The sequence below is a fragment of the Gorilla gorilla genome, chromosome 3 (genome assembly GCF_029281585.2).
Source record: "Gorilla gorilla gorilla isolate KB3781 chromosome 3, NHGRI_mGorGor1-v2.1_pri, whole genome shotgun sequence".
Classification (NCBI taxonomy): domain Eukaryota; kingdom Metazoa; phylum Chordata; class Mammalia; order Primates; family Hominidae; genus Gorilla; species Gorilla gorilla.
Window position 1 is genome coordinate 176,821,252 of NC_073227.2, and position 18,896 is coordinate 176,840,147.

At 35.7% G+C, this 18,896-nt stretch overlaps 1 protein-coding gene across 1 annotated transcript in view; it reads left to right on the plus strand.

The window, feature by feature from the left end:
* GUCY1B1 (guanylate cyclase 1 soluble subunit beta 1) overlaps window positions 1-18,896 on the plus strand; it is a 48,948-nt gene that overhangs the window by 5,321 nt on the left and 24,731 nt on the right. Inside the window, exons 3-4 of the mRNA XM_004040547.5 lie at window positions 10,685-10,785; window positions 13,235-13,353. Of these exons, the coding sequence (XP_004040595.1) occupies window positions 10,685-10,785; window positions 13,235-13,353 (220 nt within the window). The remainder of the gene's footprint in view (window positions 1-10,684; window positions 10,786-13,234; window positions 13,354-18,896) is intronic.

Genomic DNA, 18,896 nt, shown 5'->3' on the forward strand with positions numbered 1-18,896 from the left:
GATACTTTATATTATAAAGCAATTTCAAATTTCCAAAGTTTTGTTCTCTCTATAATTTTGATTGACTGCTACAACATCCATTTGGAATAGGAAAGGACTTTACAGCTCAATTTTTTTTAATAACAAAGTTGATTTTCCAAGAGGTTAATTCCCATATGTAATTACTTACTGTCCCAGAGAATTACATATAGGAAACTGAAAAGTCAGAACTTCAGCCCTTGTTCTTCTGTTGCCAGGTTTAATGCTTCTTTTAAGATATAACTGTGAAATAGGAACTAATGTAGTATACATACAAAAATGAAACCACATTTATTTTCTTACCCAGAAACTTCCTCAGTACAAATAAACACATTAATATACAGACTAAGGAAACAAGTAAACCAGATCATTGTTAGGATCAGGATCCTTTTCTGTAGAAAGATCTGCCAATTAGCCTGAAATACAGAGGAAGGCATTGCATTGTATTGTATGTTGGCTGTTAAGCTTACTAATGTTTGAAGTTATCTTTTGCAGCTGGAACTGGATGCCCAGGTGTACACTCCATCACATACCTGCTATTGAGCTCTTTGCATAGGGCTCTTCCAGAACCTGGACCATGTCTGTGAGCAGCATGGCAGGCACCTAGGTGATAAGGCGGGTCATCACATGATCTCAGGGGGTTTGTGGGTGTTTTTTTGAGTTTTATTTTGGTTCTGATGATCTGAGGTATCCCCCAGAAATCAAGCTGGGTCTTGGAGTCTTCATTTTCCTTGCATTCTGTGATTTTTGAGAATGAAAAAAAAAAAATCAGAGGAGCACATCACTTAATTTGGCGTGTTGGAAGGATCTTTGCACATTACAGTGAGCATCAGAAATCAGAAAATCTGTATTCTCACTCTTAATGTACCCAGATCTAGTTTTGGCAAACATTTACTAAGCATTGTTATGATTTGCAAGAACAATGTCCTTTCTACTTTCTTGCCTTTCTCCAGAATAAGGGGCTCTAGCAAATGTTTCTCTTTAATGTGTTGGAAAGCTATAGTTATGGGTTGATGCTGTGCAGACATCAACAGGAAAACACACTTAAGGAAATGAATGCTATAAAGAAATCTAACTGGCTAGATCCGAGGGTGACAGCTCAGCAGACGTGAGTACTTGCAGCTTTTTCATTCTCTCCTTTGCCTCCTTGTTCATTAAAGAGGAAATGGTGGGAGAAAAAATGTCTTTATTGTTTGTGTCTAGCAAAATGAAGCATCTTTTTCTGTGTCAAACTATATCAAAAGATAGTGAAGTTAAAGTGGATTTTATTCCAGGTAAAAGTAGACATTCTGAAGTATTTATTGGACCTCCTCGTTACTGTGGCTTTGGTTCTGTTGCATATTCTGGTCTACTTCCCCTTCATTGTTGAATCATGAAATATGAAATTGTTAAATTTATTGAAATTCTTTGTGGTCAATCTTCAGATAACCCAAACATGGAAACCTTTCACTCAACTTGTCCTACATACCCTTAGCATTCCAGCCCCATGGGCCTATTTTTAGTTTCTCAGCCATACCGAGCCTTAAATGTGTCCGTTTAACACCTGTGCTTGCTATGGTCTCCTTTTCTTCACCCTCCCAACCCTCCTGTAAATGTAAACACCTCTCAGCTTTGAGATGTCAAAACAAATGTCACTTCTTAAGGGAACCTTCTCTCACATCCAAACTTTTCCCTTTCCTTCATAGTGCTGTAATGCAAGAGTTTGTACTTAAGTTATTTGTACTACTGATTAATGTCTATCCTCCATGACAATAGCCTCCATAACTCTTTCTAGAGTGCTCTCTCTCTCCCTCTCTCTATATATTCAATAAAATATCAGGCTCTCTTTCCGTAATAAAAATATGGATGTTTATATGTGAATGAAGTATCTTTCACATTTTTCATTTCCAAAGAATAGAGCACACACATATTTTTATCAAAGATTCTTTTCTGCAACCAGAATTTATGTCAGCATGGTGACATCTTCAACTACTATTTAAATATAAGCTGCTTTCAAATAGACATTTCTTTTTCTCCCAGATTTATTGAGATATAATTGACAAATAAAAGTTATATATATTTAAGGTGCACAACTTCATGTGTTGATGTACATATACATTGTGAAATAATCAGTGTAATCAAGCCAATTGCCATATTCATTACCTCACATAGGTACCCTCTTTTTTTGTAGTGAGAACACTTAAGACCTACCCTCTTAACAAATTTCAAGTATTCATTATAGTATTGTTAACTGTAATTGTTCATTGTAATTGTTAATAGTGACATTGCTGTGCCAAATAAACATTTCTTATATCAGCAAAGGCAGAAGATAGAGCAATATAGCAATACATAATAGCAATTCCTTTTGGAAGTGTCAGAGTTCTTTTATGTTTTCTCATGTCATGTGGACATATTGGAAGGACTAAGAACTCTATTGTTAGAATGGCAATTTCATATGTCAAAAGACAATTACTAGATTGGATTCAGGACATGATTGAATCCTTTAGCAAGTGTCTAAAAGGCAGGGATGTGTGGTGCTGTTTAAAGTCAGTGTCATAGACTGTAACTCAGTGTTTAGAATACTGAAATTAAATTTGAAATCCAGATGAGCTCTCACCATGTCATGCTATTTCGAATGTAATATGTCACGTATATTAAACACATACCATATGGTTCTGCAGTCACAGTCCTACATGCTTTATACTCATTATCTCAGTTAATCCTCATTACCACCACAGAAAATAGATTCCTTCATTATCCTCATTTTGCAAATGAGAGAATAGAGGCTTAAAAAAAAGCCTGCCTCAAACACTCAGCTATTAATTATTAGAGCTGGGATTTGAACACAGATAAAGTTGTAATTATCATGTTATGTGTTTTCCTCCAAAGAGAAAGACCTATAACCTTCTTCTTTCCAAAGACAACCAGTTTAGCAAGGACATGGGCAATGTTTATGTGTATTAGTACTGCCTGCTGCTTTTTCTTTTTTCTTGGAATGTTCAAGCATGCGTACAGGTGATTTTTGACAACAATATTTTTAAAGGTGAATTGACATGAAGCATACACACAAGTATCTAAGTAAATTCATTTGTCTGTTAAAGCTGCTGAAAATGGCTCAGCAGCTCAAATGAAGATTTGTAAGTTTTGTGGATATGTTTTCAAAATTGGAGAAATTACCATTAAGGGTCTCTTGTTACTCAAAATTGGAGAAATTACCATTAAGGGTCTCTTCCTGACAATTGCATGTCAGGAAGAAACATGCAATTATGTATCAAGACTGTTGTTGTTTCCCCTAAAACTAAGGTATGGGTGTCACTCAGGAGAGCATTTATTGTTACTGTTTACAGTGCTTGGATGAGTGAGTGAACACATTGATATGAAAGGACTGACCTTTACTAACTAAAAGGGGGTTCAGGCAGGAAGTCGTTACTGGATTTAAAGGGCCTGTCTCTCCACTTGGCAGCTCCCTCAAGCCAGAGTCTCTCCTTTGGGGTTCAGGCTTACTGAGAATCATTAGATTAGGCTATTGAAAACTCAGAGGCTATTCATGCTTCACAGCCACTTAGAAAAAAGCAATATAAAGTTTTACTTTTTTAGATGTTATATATAGTTACTGTCCACAGTTTATAGTGGGAGATTTTAGTTTTAATAATGGTTGGGGACAATGCAACATTATGGTACCAGTTCAGCTCACTACAATGGACCATTCTAGGATTTATTATCAAAACGACACCTACGTACTGTTTTTTAATACAGCATGTGTTCTGATAATGTTGTTTATGGGATCAATAGTATCTTGGAGCTGTCATTGGTCAGTTTGATTGTTTGATCCTGATTGACCTTTTCTGCCCAAGAGCAGACCTTGTGTTGAGATTACGTTTTCAATATGCCTGTGTTCAGGCTCTCCTATTTCAAAATACTACATGGAAAACTTCTTTAACTGAAATATAGCAGTCTTGTCATATTCTTAACTTACTCTAAAAATGTACAGTAGCAGGAGCTCAGGGTCAGAATATGAATTCAGTTTTTCTGTGTTCACATATTGTAGTTAAGGAATATCTCCTTGTATGTGAAGTTATAAGAAATGTTACCTGGATATTTTGGACAAATCGTATACCTAGTTTTAAAAAATAAATAATAAAAATATTCTTTAGTTTGAAAGCAAATGATGGACTTTTGTTAGTAATGTTTGATTACTTGTTTTTTTTTTTCTTGTAGGGAGCTTGGAAATGTGTGGGGAAATCGATTTCATTAATTCATTCACTAATTTTTAAACATGTATACCTTTATTAAGCACATGTGCAATTCCAGGCACCTGGGTTAGGCACCAGTAATTACATTAAAGAAAAAAATCCCAACTTACCAAACACCACCACTATAAAAATACCAACTACCTCTTTGTGAAAAGGTAATTAGTATAAATAAAGGATCTGCTTAAATTCCAACAAATAAGAGTAAGTAGGAAGTTGATTGCTACTGGGAAACTATTTCACTTATACATATTCAACTACTAAACAGTTATTGTGGCTACAGATACAAAGAATGTGATTATTTCTGATTTTGTTGCCAGGTGAGAATTCTATCTTTATTTTTAAAGCTCTTAGGGGCGACAGAGCTTGTTTGTTTCTTGGCTATTTTAGTTTGTAAATTCTATCAGCAAATCTGCATACTAAGTGCACCTTAATTATTTGATTCTGACTAAAAATGACTAAGATTTTGTTGTCATTCTTCCCTTCTCTTCTTCCACTTGCCATTTCCTCTTTCTCCTTTTTCCCTTCTTCCTTCATCTTCTCCAACTACTATAACTTACCAGTTAGAGGAAGTATCAGGCATTAAGTGTGTGAGAAGTACTACCCTGAGGTTTTTGCATAGATTAATTCTGCTAACCAACACAATGACCGGAGGTAACTGCTGCTGTTAGCCTGTTTTACAGATGAGGAAATGAAACACCAAGAGTTGAATCTGCCCAAACTGCACATGGGATTGGCTTAGTTGTTTATTTTCCATACTGTGTGAGGAAAGACTTTGACTTATGACATAGATGAAATCAAGGGAGTTTCTCTTTATCTAGGTTTACTTGTTAGCCGATGAAAGTGCTTTTAAACTTGAACCTCTCTAAATATTTATTATTGTCTGCTGACCTCTTTCATTGAGTAATTCACTGAATAGAAAAATTTAACGCTTAAGCCAAGCAGAGTCATTGGGTATGTAAATATGGCAAGTCATAGTATTTGAAAATAGTGAAAGACTATGTTCACTTGGGATTTGGTAGGGCTTTTAAAAATAAAAATAATAGTAGTAAGCAGCAACAGAATGTAATACAAACTAGGATGCATGAAGATTGTAGTGCTGTTGGTTATTATTTGATAGATGAGCACTCTTGAACCCAGTTTAATCCAATTTACTTATAGTTTATATGATATTTTTTGTCATCTAAGAAGCATTGAAAAAAATGACAGTATGTCCAAAATTTTCAGAAAAATCTTAAATTGTGGTTCTCAGGGAAACCTGTGGTTTTTCTCACATGTAAAATAAGTACAATTTAAATAATAAGGAAATTGCATAATTTCCCTATTATGTAATTATATAATTACATAATATTAATGTAACAATGTATACATAATGCAACAATTTAAACAAAATTGGAGCTCAAAAAATAATTCTGAAAGATTGAATGAGTCTATAAAATTTGGTGAATGTACTTGGCTGAATTTGGATAATTTAAGCCCATATAAATTCTACTTGTCACAAAAATAAATTTTAAATTATTAGAAGTGTTATTCTTGCCTTTGCTTTTGAGGAAAGAACTTAAAAGTTATGGGATAGCAAAGTGGGGGATGCAGAATTATGAGATAATATTACTTGAATTATGTAAATTGTTTATGTAATCTAAATATTAGCTTACTTCCTAACTTTTCTTAAATTTACTGGTCGCCTTCTGTGACTTCAGGTAGCAGATGAAAAAACAGCTCTAAAGCTAAGGAGAGAAAGAAGCCTGCAGTGTGGGAAGGGAAGCCATTAAAGCTTTCCTCAAAGAACAGTGGCAGCTATATTTTGCAGAGTGCTGGGAAATGGTTATTATCACATCTCTGTGCTTTCTGGAGGTTAAAACATTTGACAGCATGAAGTCCGATTATATATAAATTTACCTAAAAGTTAGAAGAAAAGTTGTTTTGAGAATTGAGAGACAACAGAGAAGGCTTTGTTGATTCAAAATTTCTACTAGCTTCAAAGACCATATTATCTGAAATTAATTCTCTTAGTTATTATTCCTTCACTGTATATTCTCCATCTCAGTTTAGTGTATTAAACTGCTTCATACTAAAGAGTTTGCGATACCTCCAATTAACTTTTGCAGTATTTCCAATTAGCTTTTCCCCTGAAAGGAAAGAAGATGAAGAATAGGCTAGAGAAGGAAAGGAAGTGGCCCCAAAAAGGTTAGGTGTAAGGTGGTAAGGATGGAGGTTTCCTGCTCAAGTCCTTGCTCAGACGTCACTGTCCCCATGAAGCCTACCATGAACACCTATGTATATTATCCTCATATGTATACTGCATCGAGCCCCTTCCTCTTGCATTTCCACTGTCATGTCTTTATCCAGAGCTACCTCTTCCTGTAGCATCTATTGCTTCATAACATATTATATCATTCTGTTATATATCATGTTTATTGCTTATTACTTGTATCTCTCAGCTAAAATATAAGCTTTATGAGGACAGGAATCTTTACCTCTTTTGTTCATTGATATATTAAAAGTGCTTAGAAAAGTGCTGGGACATAATAGGCATCCAAATATTTGTGGTAAAACTGTTCCATCAGAAAAAAAGAAAAAGAAAAAGGGTAGCCCATTCCCAAAGATGTAAATAGAGTCCTAAGTACTTTGAATAATTCAAAGGCATTCAGAGTGAAATTTTTAAAAGAAGATTATTATTTCCTTCCATGTACTACTGTTTAATTTCTATTTCAGTCCCCACTGGGGAGCATTGACACTGGTCATTTCAGGAAGTAAAGCTTTGACGATAAGGGAGCTTATTTTAATAAAGAGAGAGAAAGGAAAGGAGCAATGCATTGACCCATGGTTAGGGGGTTTCTGAGGAAATGGCTGTTCCCCTATTTTATGCAGAGGGACTGTGGATTCTGCTTGTACTTTGTTTATTTATGGGTTACTAGAGATTGGTGAGTGTTTCAAATAAACAGAGTTTATTACAGAAATTTATGTGATTTGATTTATTCCAATTGGAAGAAACAGAATGGTGAAACATGAATAAATTTCTACTTTATTGTATCTTTAATTAGAATATTCTGTCAGAGTCTCCAAAATTTTAATCTATAGATCGGTGTTGTTTCATAATAAAATGTTAATAGCAAAATGACAAAACATAAGGTATCCATATCCGTCAAACTATTTATCCCATTCCTAGGAATTTGTTCTATTTTTACATAGAAGTGTAAGAAGCTATAAAGATATTCATAACATTTTTTATACTTGTGGAAAAAATAAAAACATCTAACTACCTACCAAGACTTCAATATGTCTACAATGCAATTTTATGCAGCCATGGTATAGAAGTATAATTATGATATGAAAAGATATCCATCAAATATTCACTCAAATGGGTTTTAAAGCAGTATATTCTATATATAAGTATATTCAAGCATGAACAACTTGAAAATTATAATAGCAGTGATTATCTCAGGATAGTGGAGGCTTATTTTCTCTTTTTAGTTTTTCCTTTCCTGTACTTTATATATATTTTTACAATTCGAAATTAGAATGCAGAAAATATATAGTAGCATTTATCAGAGGATAAGACAATGTTTGTATATTATGTTTTCATAATTTTTTGATATCTCACTGACTTTTGGCATTAAAAAGACTTGAGTTCTTCGAAGAGTTGTGTTGCTTTTGTTTAACAGCTGTTTATGTTTGGAAAAAGGGAGAAGAATTTAATATTTTATGTACAGTGCTATAATTGTTGGAGTAGACATGGGGAGAGCTATACTCACTGGGAATATGTATAGTACTTTAACGGCTTAGAATATACTTTTGTACACTTTATCTCTTTACTGTTGTGAAAGGTGAATTATCTGTTGCTTCCACTTCAGAAAAGAGAGGTTTTGTTGGTTTGTTTGTTCGCTTGTTTGTTAGCTGAGTCAGGATCTGGCTCTGTTGCCCAGGCTGAAATGCAGTGGCAAGATCACGCCTCACTGAGGCCTCAACTCCCGAGGCTCAAGCAATATTCTCCCACCTCAGCCTCCCAAGTAGCTGGGACTACAGACTTGCGCCACCGCACCTGCCTAATTTTTCTTTTATTTCTAGGAGAGAAGAGGTCTTGGTATGTCGCCCAGGCTGTTCTCAAATTCCTGAGCTCAACGGATCCTCCCACCTGGGCTTCCCAAAGTCCTGGGATAACAGGCGTGAGCCAACCTGCCCAGCCAGAAAAGAGAGATTTTAATGCTTATGTGCTTTATGTGATTTGCTCAGGTTCATTTAGCTGGTAAATCCTGGGCTCTGAAATGCAGATCTCTGTGCTTACAGAAAACATGCTTTTAAAAAAAAGTTATGAATAAATGCAGGCAAATAAATTATAAGCTCTGAAGGACAGAGGATGTTTTTAAGACTATCTGCATACTAAGGTATGGATGTAAGACATACCACCATTTGGAATTTTTCCCTGGAGCAAACAAAGATATAGTCATGAGTGGCAGCTGTGATAGCACAGCTTCTGAAGGAGAGAAAGCGACTAAGGACTGCCTTGAAAATATTTAAGGAGTTATTTGAGCTGCTGTGTTGCAAGTTTGCCTAATTAGAGTGGCTACTTTCCTTTGTATTTTCTTGGCAATGTACAGGGATTCCGATGAATTGGATTGAGAGTAAGAGGTTGACATCCAAGCTCCATGTATTTTTGTGAAGTTAACATTGGCAATGATATCTGGTACTTAGTTCTTTTCTACAGTTGGCCATGTGGGTTTTTTTATTTACATACATTTATGAGGTACATGTGCAATTTGTTACATGCATAGTAGGTGGCAGTGTTTTAAACAATGGATTTCACCTCTCCTTTGAATGCTTGTTTGAGAAAAGTAATTCAAATCCTATCTAAATAAATACATTTATATAATCATGACAACTTTTAAAAACAATTATAATTTTCTTTCACTAGTACTGTGTATGTTTTGAGCTACTGTGTTTAATAAGCTAAGGATATATTTGAAGATTTTATCAGTCCACTTGGCATCTCAAACTTAATATGTTTAAAAACATCTCAAACTTAATATGTTGAAAACATAGCTCTTGACCTAGACCCCTTGTCCGCCTCCAACAAGTCTTTCCCAATTCAGCTACTGGTGACAACATCCTTTTAGTTGCTTAGACCAAAAACCTCAGTGTCCTCCTTGAGTCCTCTCTTTTCAGACCCTGTGTCCAATCCGTAGCAAATCATGCTGAATTTACCTTTAGAATATATATGAGTTTGAGGCATTTCTTACCTGCTCCATGGGTTCACACCTTTCTCCTGCCTCAGCCTCCCGAGTAGCTGGGACTACAGGCGCCCGCCACCACGCCAGGCTAATTTTTTGTATTTTTAGCAGAGATGCGGTTTCACCGTGTTAGCCAGGATGGTCTTGATCTCCTGACCTCGTGATCTGTCAGTCCCCACCTCCCAAAGTGCTGGGATTACAGGCGTGAGCCACTGCGCCCAGCCCACCAACACTTCTTACCTCAATGTTGGCAGCAACCTCCTAACTGGTCTCCCTCCTCTGTCTTCTACACCTTTAGTCTATTTTCAATGCAGCAGCCAGGTGAATCCCTTTAACCTAGAGCAGTTTATATCACCACTCATGTCACAAGTGCTCAAGCCCTTCACCTCTTTCAAGTAAACGGCAGTTATCCCAACATCCAACCAGGCCAAGCACTGTAGCCTCATGTTACCTCTCCTACCCGTTCCCTGATAGCTACTTTTCCCCCTCCTCTGTTCCAGCCACGTTGGCCTCTGCTGTCCTCTGACACCTCAGGCATGTTCCTGCCTTGCCCTTTGCACTTGCTCTTCCCTCTGCCCAGAACACAATCTCTCTAAATTGCTCGTGGCTCACTCTCGGAGCTCCTTCGGACTTTATTCAAATGCCAGCTTCTCAGTGAGGCCTTCCTGGCTGTCGTCCTTGAGCTCTCCACTGCTCTACTCTGCTTTATTTTTCTCCAAAGTATAATACTTACCATTTTATGTTATTTATTAATTTTATGTTGTGTCTGTTTTCCCAGAATATATGTATTGCAAGAAGTCAGGGATTTTTGTCTGTTTTACTAAAGATTGTACCCCAAGTACCCAGAACAATGTCTGGCACCTAATAGGGACTCAACAAAACTTGCTAAACATCTATTAACCCAAAAGTTATTTAATTTATTATATTTAATGGCAGGTATTGTATTGAGCAGTAGAGTACTATGTACTGTTAATCTTGCTAAAATATACTTAAATATATCATTTTAATTTAGGGAGGGGGATATGACATCATTTCTGCTCTCTCACTAGAATTTTAGGTACATGATGCTGTTTAAACAAATTTGTCCAAAAAAACCAAATTCTATTTCAGAGATAAAACCATTGTTTATACAATTATTATACCTACAGTAGCTATTTTTTTAACTCCAACTTTTCTCTTCTTTCTCTCTCTCTTGTTTTTGTTTTCCAGAAAAGAGGCGCAGTTAGATGAAGAAGGACAGTTTCTTGTCAGAATAATATATGATGACTCCAAAACTTATGATTTGGTTGCTGCTGCAAGCAAAGTCCTCAGTAAGTTGAATGCAACTTTCCTTCTTTGGCCAAGTTACACGTAGAAGCTCACAGAATGCGTGGTTCAAGATCACAACGCAGGGTTACAGAAGTGGTGCAGAGCATTTGTACAACCTGCATAGTTGTGTGGTGGGCATCCCCATATCATGTTAGGCTCAGGCTATGCCAAGTCTTATTTTTCCTTTTGCAAACTCTTTAGAGAATAGAAAAGAGTAAATGCGCTCTTCTTGTTTTTTGAGACAGGGTCTGGCTCTGTCACCCAGGCTGCACTGCAGTAGTGGCCCAACTCCGGCTCACTGCATCCTCTGCCTGCCAGGCTCAAGTGATCCTCCCATCTCAGCCTCCCAAGTAACTGGGACTACAGGCACGCACCACCACGCCCAGCTAATTTTTTGTATCTTTGGTAGAGACGAGGTTTCATCATGTTGTCCAGGTTGGTCTTGAACTCCTGAGCTCAAGTGATCTACCTGGCTCAGCCTCCGAAAGTGCTGGGATTGCAGGTGTGAGCCTCCACGCCAGGCCCAGTCCTTTGTCTCCCCCAACAGAAAGCCATGTATTCAGGAAGGAAAGAAAATTATTGATACTTAATGTAACAACATCAGTTGTGGTGTCAAGAAAATGGTAGTTATTCAAGTATAATATGTGTTTCTCCAAATCTCTTTTGTAGTCACAAGTTATATTAACTATTGGTAAAAGAAACATGAAACTGAGATCTACCACAGATAAATACCTTTCTGAAGAAGGCAAAGTTTTAAAAATTTCATGGAGAAGAAGTTGTTCTCAAAGTAGTATCTATTATTCCCACAGTGCTTAATTTTTAACTGGGCTATAGTTTGGATACAATAGAATGAAGTTTTTAGCTTTGCCACGTATAACTAGGAAAGCAAATACTATCTATAGTAGAATAAAAATTGTTTTAAAAGATTGGTAAATGTTTAATATTAACAAGAAAAATATCTAGCCTCCAGCAATCAAAATTGAAACAAACATGAAATAACTTTTTTTATTATCAATTTGGCAGTCTTAAAAATGGAAATATCTAGTGTAATGATGGAGTACAGTTAATGGGAAATCACACACATTTTTAATGTGATGGTAGTTAAGACAACTTTTTGAGAACAATTTTGCCTCATGAAAGCCTTTTAAAAAATATTAAAACCTTCAGTAATTTTTCCTAAAGAAATTATTAGATCTCTTTCCATTAAGATTTATGTATGTGTTTTCATGTCAGAGTTCCATATATTATCAAAAACTGAAAAAAAGCCTACATTTTCAATAAGAAGGGATTGGGTAAATAAATTATTGCACCCATATGTTGAATAAGATAGCAATTAAAACTGATACACAGCACTTTGGGAGGCCGAGGTGGGTGGATCACTTGAGGCCAAGAGTTCGAGACCATCCTGGCCAACATGGTGAAACCCCCTCTCTACTAAAAATACAAAAATTAGCCAGGTATGGCGGTGGGTGCCTGTGGTCCCAGCTACTCAGGAGGCTGAGGCAGGAGAATGGCCTGAACCCGGGAGGTGGAGGTTGCAGCGAGCCGAGATCCTACCAGTGCACTACAGCCTGGGCGACAAAGTGAGACTCTGTCTCAAAAAACTAAAAAAAATGTGATACAGAAAATTTAAGTTTTAGGAAATATTAATGATTGTTTATTAAGAAAAAAGCAGGACACCAGGATACGTGTTATATGTAATCAAGTTATTAAATATACATATTTATATAAAGACTTTTGTATCAAAATATTGTCATGTGCATTCTTGATGATTTTAAAAATCTGTGTTTTTTGGAAAAAAGAAGTAGTATATCAAATATATGCTTTAAAATGGTCAAAATTAAGTACAGGGTGAGTATCTCTTGTCTAAAACTCTTGAGACCAGAAGTGTTTAGGCTTTCAGATTTTTTTGGATTTTGGAATATTTGCATATCCATAAGAAGATATCTTGAGGATGGGATTCAAGTCGAAACATAAAATTCACTTATGTTTCATGTACACCTTATAGACATAGGCTGAAGGCAGTTTTGCACAATATTTTAAATGATTTTCTGCATGAAACAACATTTTGACTGCAATCCATCACATGAGTTCAGGTGTAGAATTTTCCACTTGTAGTGTCACGTTGGTGACCAAAAAGTTTCAGGTTCTTGAGTATTTAGAATTTCAGATTTTCAGATTAGGTATGCTCCACTTATAATTCGTAATAGAAGCTGAAAAACTGGTTGCTTTGCTTGTAAGTGCAAATGTACACCATTAACATGTTTATACGTTGTCTTCTCTGATTTCATTGTATTGTCCTGGCGGGATTTTTTTCATATGATCTATGCTTGCCATGCACAAAAATTGAAGACATTTTACATTACTTAATAAACACTTATCTTCATTCTTTCTATTAACAATATTTCACCTATTATATGCTTTTTTCCCCCTCTTGAATTTGTAAAATAGATCTCAATGCTGGAGAAATCCTCCAAATGTTTGGGAAGATGTTTTTCGTCTTTTGCCAAGAATCTGGTTATGATACAATCTTGCGTGTCCTGGGCTCTAATGTCAGAGAATTTCTACAGGTAAGCAATTTGAGGTCCTATAGTTAAAAGTTCTGTGTTTATAACTCTCAAATATAGACTAGAATACTTTTGTTCACTCAGCTGTACAAGAGTGTCTTGCTTCTGAAATGGAATCGTAGTCACCTTTTTCTAATTCACATAAAATCATCGTTATTGGAGCGTCTCGAATACATTTTATCATTATATTTTTTCTTTAACTTCTGGTTGCTGATACTGAATATGCAAGTTGTAAATTAATGTTCCCTGAAAAACTCCAGGTGGTCTTTTGTGATCTGTTCAACTGCCCTTTTTTTTGGGGTAATGGCTATATATCCTAGTGATTGTGGTTTTATGTGTTAGACGTTTAATATGGCCTTATTTTCTATTTACAAAACATTCCTAGTTTGTAGATATAATCGAGCAATGTATCAGTATTTATGAAGTTCTACCTGGAGCTCAATGTTTAGGAAAAAGTAGTAGGGTTTTCAGGTGTTCCGTCACCAAAACATACTTAAGATCCATCATCATGAGTTAAATATTAATTAATCTACTGTACAAGGGAAAATAGGAAACAGTCCAAAGTCAGTTTCAGGTGAAAAAGATAAATAATGCAATCACAGGCCTTTGTCTTATATTCTTGTTAAAATTACCTTAGAAGATTTTACTAGTAAATTACACATTAGATGAGAGACTATTTCTGGATTGACTATACTATTTTAAGCATTGACATTTGTGAGACCCTCTTCTTGAAATGTGTTAACATTGAAAATTATATAGTTGTTTGCAAAGGATATTTCTAAACTGGCTGCTTTCAGCAGCCAGATCTTGCTAGAAAATGATGTCAGTGCAATACTAGCTGAACCGAAGCCCAGTTTTGAGGGAATGTAAACTACTTTCAATCCAGCTGCATTATTGATTTAACAGCCAAAATAAGAACTTTAGTGTTTAATCAAAATGTCTGTTGTTTACATAGTGACATTTTTCTTATAAACTTAAAACAGCATTAAATCAAGTTGGAAACTGGTTTGCAATCTCTTGCCATGGATTTACTAAACTACTGGTGTCAAAAAAAGCTGCCACTTCCAAATGAAGTAGCTGCCAAGAGATATTTAAATAAAATTGAACAGGCAGCATTTAATGGGATTATTTTAAATGGATTAAAGTTTGATACTTAAATGTTTTGGGGGATTTTGGGTTTTTGAATACATATTTCACTTTTTAGTACTTTTGTTGGCCACTATCAACTTATAGCAAAGTTTCAACTTTCAGTTGTTCTGACTTATAACTCTCTCTCTCAATGCCCATGTTTACATAACAAAACAAAGATTCAAGTGGTTTTATTAATTCCTTTTTTTTTTTTAACCTCTACTCATTGTGACCATCTGCTAAGCTTGTTATGGCACAGTAAGAGAGCAAGCGGCCTTTTAGGTGTGTTTCTCTGTATTCCAGAGCTGCTTTATCCAATAGGACAGCCACTAGTACGTGAGGCTACTCAGCATTTAAAATGAGATGTGCAAACTGGGGAGTGGCTCACACCTGTAGTCCCAGCTACTTGAAGGCTGAGATGGGAGGATCACTTGAGCCTGGGAGATGGAGGCTGCAGTGAGTGAGCTATGATCACATCACTGCACTCCAGCCTGGGTGACAGAGTGAGACCCTGTCTCTACATACATACATACATGTGTACATACATACATAGACACAACAAAGTGCAATGTGCTGCAAGTGTAAAATATACACCAGATGTCAAAGACAGTACAAAAAGAATAAAAGATGGCTCATTCACAATTTTATATTGATTGATTTCATGTTAAAATGATAATTTGGATATATTTGGTTATATAAAATGTAGTTAACATAGCTTTAAATTATACACAATTTTATTTTATTTCTCTTTCAACGTGAGAGTGAAAAATGAAGAAACTAGAAAGTTAGAATACTGTAGTTTTCATCAATATTTTACATTATGATTCAGTTCTTTTATTTTCTCCTGGTTTTGAAATTATACATTTTAAGGGCAAATTGAATATGTTAAAATACTGCTTTTCTAAAAAGTAGATATTTATGTTATCATTAGGCTGATTACACAGAAATTAAATGGACTTTTTCTGTGTGACTATAAAACAAAATCATTAACTTTCATACATTGTTTTAACATGCCAGCACACATATAAAGATTGACATTTTTATTACGTAAATTAATAAAATATTCTTTATGGTGACTTCAACTCTTCACTAAAAATTTAAAGACTTTCTTTCTGTTTCAGCCCTGGTTTTAATCAGTCACCACATCTTTAGATTCTATTTCCCAAATACTGAGCTTTGGGAATTCTGCCACTTTTCTCTATTTCCCCCAACACTTCTTTGGGAGAGTCTACCATTATCTAGAGGTTGAATGGATTCCCTGCTTCTCTTCATGACTCCTCCAATCAATCTCTTCTCCATCCTATAACTCTAGTGCTTTTTCTGAAATGCAAATGTATCTCGTCGTATCGTTTTCTTGCTTAAACTCTGGAGTAATTTTTTATTGCTCACTGGAAACTGTCAAAATATTTAAAACAATTGAAACCTACATCCTTTCTGCATCTTTCCTCTCCCTCTCCCCCAGTCCAGCCAAACTTAACCTTTTTAAGAACCTTGTATTTATCTTGTTCCCGCTATCCTCTCAGCTTTTCCACTGCTCTTCTCTTTGCCTGGAACATGTTTCCAGCACTTTCCCCATAGATAAATTCTATTAATTCTGCAGGTAAAATTACTTCTCTGGGAAGACGCCACTCCTCTCTCCAAGCTCTGCCCTATCCTAGTCACGGTAACTAACCTCTCTCTTATTTTCATAGGACACTCTATTTCCCCAGCCACAGTAGTTTTCATACTGCATTATCATTCCCATTTGAGGGACTGGAATGTAAACTTCAGGAAGCCAGAGATCATGTATAATCTCTTAATGTTTGTACCTTCACAGATGCAATCTGTATATCTGAGAATAAATGAATATATCTTTTTTAAAAAAGTGAGTATTGGTTGTTTGTGCAAAAGCAGAAAACACACAATAGGAAGCAAACACACCAATAGATCCAGCTGAATTATTTGCCTCAGGATAACCCATTTTGAGTGAGACCCTGTAATTTTTTTTACGGATGAATCATAGATTGAAATATAAAAGAAGAGACATACACTAGACCAATTTCCTTTTCAGGTGAACCTACTAAATTACTGTTTATTATTTAATTTACAGGGTACATTGCTTGTATCTGTTGACACTTTTAAAATGGTCGTTCTGACATTTCCATTTTAAGCTTTTAGGGAACACTAAAATAGCTACTGAAATCATAACATGGGAGACTATTTGATTATGCCTTAGCTGAGCAACTCTGACTCACTCATCATAGCAAGCAGAATTTCCTTGGAAGTTGCCTGTCCACAGCCTCTCAGTTGGATACATTATTAAGAATAGGTCTGTCTTATATATGTATATACATACCAAACCATTGTTTTTACTTTTCTTGAAATAATGAAAGAAAATTTCTAAGTACTAGACACAGCATATAATAGGCAATTAATGAAACAGTCTTTAAATAATAGAATTAATTAATTCTGAAGTATATGTGTCTTTATAATTATTTGGTCCAGCCTGTTTTATCAGGATAATACCTCTTTTGCTTAAATTTTTTATTCAAGGATACTGTATAGATAATAGCTGTAGCTTAGCTCCAGAAAAATATTTGTTTTCTCACACGGAGGTTATCATTTCCATTCACAGTTGACTTAACGAATACTAACATATCTTTCCCCTTGAAAGGCTTTGGTGCCAATATCCAATTCATGACCCTGCTTATGCAGTCTCTCCTGTGCTTACAAATTCAAGTTTAAAAAATTTGCATTGTGCTTATTTTAAGCCACACTGAGACTTTAACAAAAAATAGCTAGAAGTCCTAAATGGATAAATAAAATATAATGGAATATATTTAGGATAAATAAAATTTAGGATAAATAATATTTAGGATATATTTACGATAAATAAAATTTATCCTAAATGGATAAATAAAATATAAAATATAAAATTTAATGCATAATAAAATATAAGAAATATTTTTAGAGAAAACTTTGTAGAAATACTCCTCTAGGCATTTCACAGTTTAGAATTGATTTTTTCTTAAATCACCAGTGAAAGCATCAACTTGTGGGCTGATGAAAAAAGTAATAATCTTTGGCATTTATGCTTTGGTTGATTTAATAATTGAAAATATAATGTATCAAAAAGAGAAAAAGAAATAAGACATTTTTAAAATTTGATTTTTGGATCTTATATATTTTACCTGGGTATATTGTTTTAAAGACAAGACCATATTTCAGTAAGAATTTTGTCTAGTTTTTCCACTTTTTTATTCATAAATTGACAATAAAATGTGTGGTTCCATGCTATTGCTATAGTCAATGTCTTTTTTTTTGCGTTTTTTTAATGTTTTATTGTTATTATTATTGAGACGGAGTCTTGCTCTGTCGCCCAGGCTGGAGCGCAGTGGCACAATCTCGGCTCACTGCAAACTCCGCCTCCCGGGTTCACGCCATTCTACTGCCTCAGCCTCCCGAGTAGCTGGGACTACAGGCGCCCGCCACCACACCCAGCTGATTTTTTTTTCTTTTATTTTGTATTTTTTAGTAGAGACGGGGTTTCACCGTGTTAGCCAGAATGGTCTCGATCTCCTGACCTCGTGATCCGCCCGCCTCGGCCTCCCAAAGTGCTGGGATTACAGGCATGGGCCAGAGCGCCTGGCCGCTATAGTCAATTTCTATTGGAAGCTTCTAGTGTACTGATGAAAAGACTGCAAAGAATACATGGGATTTGAAAGCTTCATAAGAAAATAGCTGATAAGGAATGTTCAGTTTAATGTTATTTCTACCTTAATCCACGCTCACCTCTACTCTCTAATGTCCTATTGCATTATGGCAGATTCTATTTTCCCTAAATTACTCCAACAGTCTCTCCCATCTCACATGCATTTCTGTAGTATGATTTTGCCTCTTCCTTGCGGGAGGTAAAATTCTCTTTTCCTTGAATCTGGGTTGGCTTTAGTGACTATTTAACCAATCGAATGGGGCAGAAGTGAGATATTTAAACTTCCTAGGCTAGAGTACAGGAAGTCTTGGTTTCCTTCAGGGTATCTTGGAACAGTTGCTGTTGGGATGGTACCTCTAGAAACCCAGACACATGAAATGAGAAGCACAAGCCACATGGAGAGGCCACGTGTAGACTGGCAGATAGCAGTTCTAGCTGGGCTCTCAGCAAAGAGCTAGAAATAACTACCAGCCATTTGATTGATCCATCTTGGAAAACCAGCCTGCTCCGGCATTCTGATAATTTCAGCCCAGTTTCCATCTGATTCCGTCCCAAGGGTAGAACTTTCTAATTTAGCCAGACAACCCACAGAACCATGAAAAATAACAAATAAATTATTAAAGTTGTTTGACATACAGCTATGGATAACTAGACCACTACTCTGTGCATTATTTTTCACTTTATATTTTATGTCTGTGTTAATATGTGTGTACATGCTTGTACAATG